The 8,880-nt window shown below is 46.7% G+C and overlaps 1 protein-coding gene across 1 annotated transcript in view; it reads right to left on the bottom strand.

The window, feature by feature from the left end:
• Positions 1-3,117: 3,117 nt before the first annotated feature.
• LOC143288812 (neuronal acetylcholine receptor subunit alpha-10-like) overlaps positions 3,118-8,880 on the bottom strand; it is a 25,535-nt gene continuing 19,772 nt past the window's right edge. The window contains exons 7-10 of the mRNA XM_076597446.1: positions 7,997-8,172; positions 6,513-6,599; positions 4,163-4,290; positions 3,118-3,754 (exon numbers count right to left, since the gene is read on the bottom strand). Of these exons, the coding sequence (XP_076453561.1) occupies positions 3,389-3,754; positions 4,163-4,290; positions 6,513-6,599; positions 7,997-8,172 (757 nt within the window). The 3' untranslated portion in view covers positions 3,118-3,388. The remainder of the gene's footprint in view (positions 3,755-4,162; positions 4,291-6,512; positions 6,600-7,996; positions 8,173-8,880) is intronic.

The following is an 8,880-nucleotide window of genomic DNA, read 5'->3' as shown; positions in this document are numbered from 1 at the left end:
AACAGATAGAACTTACAGCTTACAGCAAAACATGACACCAACAGAACTTACAGCTTACGGCAAAACATGACGCCAACAGATAGAACTTACAGCTTACAGCAAAACATGTCGCCAACAGATAGAACTTACAGCTTACGGCAAAACATGTCGCCAACAGATAGAACTTACAGCTTACGGCAAAACATGACGCCAACAGATAGAACTTGACGCCAACAGATAGAACTTACAGCTTACGGCAAAACATGACGCCAACAGATAGAACTTACAGCTTACGGCAAAACATGACGCCAACAGATAGAACTTACAGCTTACAGCAAAACATGACGCCAACAGATAGAACTTACAGCTTACGGCAAAACATGACGCCAACAGATAGAACTTACAGCTTACGGCAAAACATGACGCCAACAGATAGAACTTACAGTTTACGGCAAAACATGACGCCAACAGATAGAACTTACAGCTTACAGCAAAACATGACGCCAACAGATAGAACTTACAGCTTTCGGCAAAACATGACACCAACAGATAGAACTTACAGCTTAAGGCAAAACTTGACGCCAACAGATAGAACTTACAGCTTACGGCAAAACATGACGCCAACAGATAGAACTTACAACTTACGGCAAAACATGACGCCAAGAGATAGAACTTACAGCTTACGGCAAAACATGACGCCAACAGATAGAACTTGACGCCAACAGATAGAACTTACAACTTACAGCAAAACATGACGCCAACAGTTAGAACTTACAGCTTACGGCAAAATATGACTCCAACAGATAGAACTTACAGCTTACGGCAAAACATGACGCCAACAGTTAGAACTTACAGCTTACAGCAAAAAATGATGTCAACAGATAGAACTTACAGCTTACGGCAAAACATGACGCAAACAGATAGAACTTACAGCTTACGGCAAAACATGTCGCCAACAGATAGAACTTACAGCTTACAGCAAAACATGACACCAACAGATAGAACTTACAGCTTACGGCAAAACATGTCGCCAACAGATAGAACTTACAGCTTACAGCAAAACATGACACCAACAGAACTTACAGCTTACGGCAAAACATGACGCCAACAGATAGAACTTACAGCTTACAGCAAAACATGTCGCCAAGAGATAGAACTTACAGCTTACGGCAAAACATGTCGCCAACAGATAGAACTTACAGCTTACGGCAAAACATGACGCCAACAGATAGAACTTGACGCCAACAGATAGAACTTACAGCTTACGGCAAAACATGACGCCAACAGATAGAACTTACAGCTTACAGCAAAACATGACGCCAACAGATAGAACTTACAGCTTACAGCAAAACATGACGCCAACAGATAGAACTTACAGCTTACGGCAAAACATGACGCCAACAGATAGAACTTACAGCTTACGGCAAAACATGACGCCAACAGATAGAACTTACAGTTTACGGCAAAACATGACGCCAACAGATAGAACTTACAGCTTACGGCAAAACATGACGCCAACAGATAGAACTTACAACTTACGGCAAAACATGACGCCAACAGATAGAACTTACAGCTTACGGCAAAACATGACGCCAACAGATAGAACTTACAGCTTACGGCAAAACATGACGCCAACAGATAGAACTTACAACTTACGGCAAAACATGACGCCAAGAGATAGAACTTACAGCTTACGGCAAAACATGACGCCAACAGATAGAACTTACAGCTTACAGCAAAAAATGATGTCAACAGATAGAACTTACAGCTTACGGCAAAACATGACGCAAACAGATAGAACTTACAGCTTACGGCAAAACATGTCGCCAACAGATAGAACTTACAGCTTACAGCAAAACATGACACCAACAGATAGAACTTACAGCTTACGGCAAAACATGTCGCCAACAGATAGAACTTACAGCTTACAGCAAAACATGACACCAACAGAACTTACAGCTTACGGCAAAACATGACGCCAACAGATAGAACTTACAGCTTACAGCAAAACATGTCGCCAACAGATAGAACTTACAGCTTACGGCAAAACATGTCGCCAACAGATAGAACTTACAGCTTACGGCAAAACATGACGCCAACAGATAGAACTTGACGCCAACAGATAGAACTTACAGCTTACGGCAAAACATGACGCCAACAGATAGAACTTACAGCTTACAGCAAAACATGACGCCAACAGATAGAACTTACAGCTTACAGCAAAACATGACGCCAACAGATAGAACTTACAGCTTACGGCAAAACATGACGCCAACAGATAGAACTTACAGCTTACGGCAAAACATGACGCCAACAGATAGAACTTACAGTTTACGGCAAAACATGACGCCAACAGATAGAACTTACAGCTTACAGCAAAACATGAAGCCAACAGATAGAACTTACAGCTTACGGCAAAACATGACGCCAACAGACAGAACTTACAGCTTACGGCAAAACATGACGCCAACAGATAGAACTTACAGCTTACAGCAAAACATGACGCCAACAGATAGAACTTACAACTTACGGCAAAACATGACGCCAACAGATAGAACTTACAACTTACGGCAAAACATGACGCCAACAGATAGAACTTACAGCTTACGGCAAAACATGACGCCAACAGATAGAACTTACAGCTTAAGGCAAAACTTGACGCCAACAGATAGAACTTACAGCTTACGGCAAAACATGACGCCAACAGATAGAACTTACAGCTTACGGCAAAACGTGACGCCAATAGATAGAACTTACAACTTACGGCAAAAAACATGACGCCAACAGATAGAACTTACAACTTTCGGCAAAACATGACACCAACAGATAGAACTTACAGCTTAAGGCAAAACTTGACGCCAACAGATAGAACTTACAACTTTCGGCAAAACATGACACCAACAGATAGAACTTACAGCTTACGGCAAAACATGACGCCAACAGATAGAACTTACAACTTTCGGCAAAACATGACACCAACAGATAGAACTTACAGCTTAAGGCAAAACTTGACGCCAACAGATAGAACTTACAGCTTACGGCAAAACATGACACCAACAGAGCAAAGAACAGACACAGCTTTATCATCAGGGCTGTCAGGGCTTTTGGCAAGGCGTGGGCTTCGATCAGGAAAAAAAAAAGACAAACATCCATAACACTGACATCTTCTGTAGCTGGGGAAATGGGTCTGGGGTAAGGGGGTGGTGGTGGGGGTGAGGGGGAGACTCAAAGAATACTGTCTTCAGGTATGATAGGCTCAGAGGTGATTAACAACCCCCCCAATTCCCCCACCCCACCACCACTCCAAGCCGGCAAGCTTTTTTTCATGAGCACTGAGCAAGAGGCAAGTCCTACAGCCAGTTCTCTGCAGGTAGCTCAACGCTCTGCCCAGCCTTCAGAAGGCCTGAGTTCAGGTGAGCAGCGACACGGCGGTGAAGAGGTAGAGGGCGAAGAAGATGAGGAACAGACATCTGTCCATCACCTGGGCCAGCTCCTCCCACTGCTGCCTCACCCTCCCCTGCCCCTCCTCCGCTGCCATCCTACCCGCCATGAACCGCACGCACCGTACCATCTCCTGCAGCAGCGCCACCTGGTGCTCCGTGGACCCTGACGTCACAGGCATGACGTCAGTGCCGTCACTGGGCGGGGCAGGGTCACCTGAGGTGTGGAGGGTGACGGCGTCGTCAGAGCGCAGCGTGGCGGAGGGGGTGTTGTCCACAGGCATGTAGTCCCCCATGCACAGCAGGCGGCGGAGACCGAGACGGCCCAGGAAAATCTGGTGGGGGCGGGGGGGGGAGGTCAGGGGGGGCGGGGGGGGGGGGGAATGGTCATTGAGTTCATTATTATTGTTGTTGTCATCATCATCATCATCATCTTCAACAGGGAAGTCATGAACACTGAATTCATCATCGTCATCATCATCACCATCATCATTATCATCGCCATCATCGTTATCATTATCAACAGGGAAGTCATGATCACTGAATTCATCATCATCGTCGTCATTCTCATCATCATCGTTATCATCATCATCATCATCATCATCATCACCACCCACCCACCTCACCTCTCCCACACACACACACTTCCTACACCCACCCACCCCCCTAACACACACACACACTCACACACACACACACACACACACACACACACATACCCCCCCCCCAGCCCCCAAACTCACGGAGTGCAGTGACCTGATCCAGGGAGGCAGAGGTTTGTGCTGCTGACCCTTCTTGCTGAGGATGGTGCCCCCCACTGACAGCAACACACTGAAGGTGGTCAGGATCACCGTGCCCAGGTAGAACGACGCTGGACACAGTATAGTATAGTATAGTATAGTATAGTATAGTATAGTATAGTATAGTACAACACACTTAAGGCGGTCAGGATCACCGTGCCCAGGTAGAACGACGCTGGACACAGTATAGTATAGTATAGTATAGTATAGTATAGTATAGTATAGTATAGTATAGTATAGTATAGTATAGTATAGTATAGTACAACACACTGAAGGTGGTCAGGATCACCGTGCCCAGGTAGAACGACGCTGGACACAGTATAGTATAGTATAGTATAGTATAGTATAGTATAGTATAGTATAGTATAGTATAGTATAGTACAACACACTGAAGGTGGTCAGGATCACCGTGCCCAGGTAGAACGACGCTGGACATAGTATAGTATAGTATAGTATAGTATAGTATAGTATAGTATAGTATAGTACAACACACTTAAGGTGGTCAGGATCACCGTCCCCAGGTAGAACGACGCTGGACACAGTATAGTATAGTATAGTATAGTATAGTATAGTATAGTATAGTATAGTACAACACACTTAAGGCGGTCAGGATCACCGTGCCCAGGTAGAACGACGCTGGACATAGTATAGTATAGTATAGTATAGTATAGTATAGCACAGTATAGTATAGTATAGTTTCAGTTTCAGTAGCTCAAGGAGGCATCACTGCGTTGGGACAAATCCATATACGCTACACCACATCTGCCAAGCTGATGCCTGACCAGCAGCGTAACCCAACAAGCTTAGTCAGGCCTTGAGTATAGTATAGTATAGTATAGTATAGTATAGTATAGTATAGTACAACACACTGAAGGCGGTCAGGATCACCGTGCCCAGGTAGAACGACGCTGGGCACAGTACAGTACAGTACAGTACAACACGCTGAAGGTGGTCAGTATAGTACAACATGGACCAATAAAATACAGTATAGTACAACACAGCACAGTACAGTACTGTTCAGCACAGTACAGTATGGTACGATGCAATATAAATGACAAACACAACACAATCCCACACAACAAAAAACAACACAAAACCTAACATAACACAACACATCACAACACAGCACAACACAACACCCAGCCCAACATAACACAACACAACACAACACATCACAACACAATCCCACACAACACAACATAGCACAACACAATCCCACACAACACAACACAGCACAACACAATCCCACACAACACAACACAGCACAACACAATCCCACACAACACAACACATCACAACACAATCCCACACAACACAACACAATCCCACACAACACAACACAGCACATCACAACACAATCCCAAACAACACAACACACAACACAACACAATCCCACACAACACAACACAGCACAACACAATCCCACACAACACAACACAATCCCACACAGCACAACACAATCCCACACAACACAACACATCACAACACAATCACACACAACACAACACAACACAACACAATCCCAAACAACACAACACAACACAACACAATCCCACACAACACAACACATCACAACACAATCCCACACAACACAACACATCACATCACAATCCCACACAACACAACACATCACAACACAATCCCACACAACACAACACATCACAACACAATCCCACACAACACAACACATCACAACACAATCCCACACAACACAACACATCACAACACAATCCCCCACAACACAACACATCACAACACAACACCCAGCCCAACATAACACAACACAACACAACACAACACAATCTCACACAACACAACACAATCCCAACACAATCCCACACAACACAACACATCACAACACAATCCCACACAACACAACACATCACAACACAATCCCACACAACACAACACATCACAACACAATCCCACACAACACAACACATCACAACACAATCCCCCACAACACAACACATCACAACACAACACCCAGCCCAACATAACACAACACAACACAACACAACACAATCTCACACAACACAACACAATCCCAACACAATCCCACACAACACAACACATCACAACACAATCCCACACAACACAACACATCACAACACAATCCCACACAACACAACACATCACAACACAATCCCACACAACACAACACATCACAACACAATCCCACACAACACAACACATCACAACACAATCCCACACAACACAACACAATCCCACACAACACAACACATCACAACACAATCCCACACAACACAACACAGCACAGCGCTTCACTGACCCACGTGAGGCAGAGAACCATGAGTGTAGGGAACGGCGTTCTCCAGAATCAGCATCAGCATCGTCAGGCACAGCAGCAACAACAGACCTGCAGTAAAAAAAAACAAAAAAAACAGCATCAGATTAGTGAAGTAAACAAGGGAAACAACTTTCATTCTTGTGCGAGGTGGACGTAACATGGGACGTAACTTTCCTCAAACGTGATTTGTTGCAATATCACTAAACAAATAAACAAATGAATAAATGAATAAATAAACGAATAAATAAATGAACAAACACACAAACAACAAATAAATAAGTAAACATATTTCTGGCAGTCCCAATTTTAAAGGTCTTCAACCTATCACCCCCTCTCTCTCCCTCTCTCTATCAGATACCCATGAATGCATCATAAAAAAACCCATAAAACGACAAGAGGAAGAAGAAGACAAATGATGATAGCAACAAATGTACTCACACAGCACTGAAGCTTGCACAGAAGCAAACCATAGTCTCCTCACCAGTCCCTCTCACACACACACAATCACAGCAACTGTGACTGAGAAGACTGACAGACAGACTGACAAACAGACAAAAAACACTATCCACAGAGGGCTGACAGAAAGACCAACACACAGACAGACAGACAGACAACACTGACCACGGTCAGACAGACAGATGAGCAGACAAACAACACTGACCACAGAAAGACAGTCAGACAGGTGAACAGACGGACAGACAACACTGACCACAGACAGGTGAACAGACAGACGGCCAACACTGACCACAGACGGACAGGTAGACAGACAGTCGGACAACACTGACCACAGACAGGTGAACAGACAGACGGCCAACACTGACCACAGACAGGTGAACAGACAGACGGACAACACTGACCACAGACGGACAGGTAGACAGACAGTCGGACAACACTGACCACAGACAGGTGAACAGACAGACGGACAACACTGACCACAGACGGACAGGTAGACAGACAGACGGACAACACTGACCACAGACAGGTGAACAGACAGACGGACAACACTGACCACAGACGGACAGGTAGACAGACAGTCGGACAACACTGACCACAGACAGACAGACGGACAACACTGACCACAGACAGACAGGTGAACAGACAGACGGACAACACTGACCACAGACAGACAGGTGAACAGACAGACGGACAACACTGACCACAGACGGACAGGTAGACAGACAGTCGGACAACACTGACCACAGACAGACAGACGGACAACACTGACCACAGGCAGACAGGTGAACGGACAGACGGACAACACTGACCACAGACAGGTGGACAGACAGATGGACAACACTGACCACAGACATACAGGTGAACAGACAGATGGACAACACTGACCACAGACAGACAGACGGACAAACTGACCACAGGCAGGTGAACAGACAGACGAACAACACTGACCACAGACAGACAGGTGAACAGACAGACGGCCAGCCAAACAGCCAGACAGCCAGCACACTGACCAAAGCAGGTCTTGTTCCCCGAGGTGCCGGGCGGCAGGAGGAAAAGCACGGGCACCAGCAGACCCAGCACGGCGGCGGGGCCGACCGTCAGGTACCGGTAGAAGTGAGGCTTCCTCGCCAGGCGGCACGTGACTGACAGCAGGGTGAACTGGTCCACACAGCACGAGTAGCTCTTCCTGGGAACACAGGGAGGGGGGTGAGGGGGGTGAGGGGGGCGGGGTGACAGGGGTGACAACCACACAGCACGAGTAGCTCTTCCTGGGAACACAGGGAGGGGGGGGTGAGGGGGGCGGGGTGACAGGAAGGGGGGGTGAGGGGGGCGGGGTGACAGGAGTGACAACCACACAACACGAGTAGTTCTTTCTGGGAACACAGGGAGGGGGGGTGAGGGGGGCGGGGTGACAGGAAGGGGGGGTGAGGGGGGCGGGGTGACAGGGGTGACAACCACACAGCACGAGTAGCTCTTCCTGGGAACGCAGGGAGGGGGGTGAGGGGGGTGAGGGAGGTGGGGTGACAGGGGTGACAACCACACAGCACGTGTAGCTCTTCCTGGGGACACAGGGAGGGGAGGGTGAGGGGGGCGGGGTGACAGGGGTGACAACAACCACTGCCACTGCTACAGGTGTCAACAGCAATAGCACCATCATCAACTTCATCACCATGGCTTTCAAGAACGTCTTTAACGTCAACATCGTTAACTTCATCTACATAATCAACATCATCATCAACATCGTGATTCTCATCGTCATTATCATCATTATTAGCATCATAATCTTCTGCTGCTTCTTCTTCTTCTTCTTCACCACCATTACCGTTCTGTCACAGGTGACCAGCCTGGTTGGGGACGAGAGAGGAGAGGGAGGCACACACACCCACGCTCTCTC

Source organism: Babylonia areolata, chromosome 13 (assembly GCF_041734735.1).
Source record: "Babylonia areolata isolate BAREFJ2019XMU chromosome 13, ASM4173473v1, whole genome shotgun sequence".
Taxonomy (NCBI): Eukaryota; Metazoa; Mollusca; class Gastropoda; order Neogastropoda; family Buccinidae; genus Babylonia; species Babylonia areolata.
This window is presented reverse-complemented; position numbering and strand designations above follow the sequence as displayed.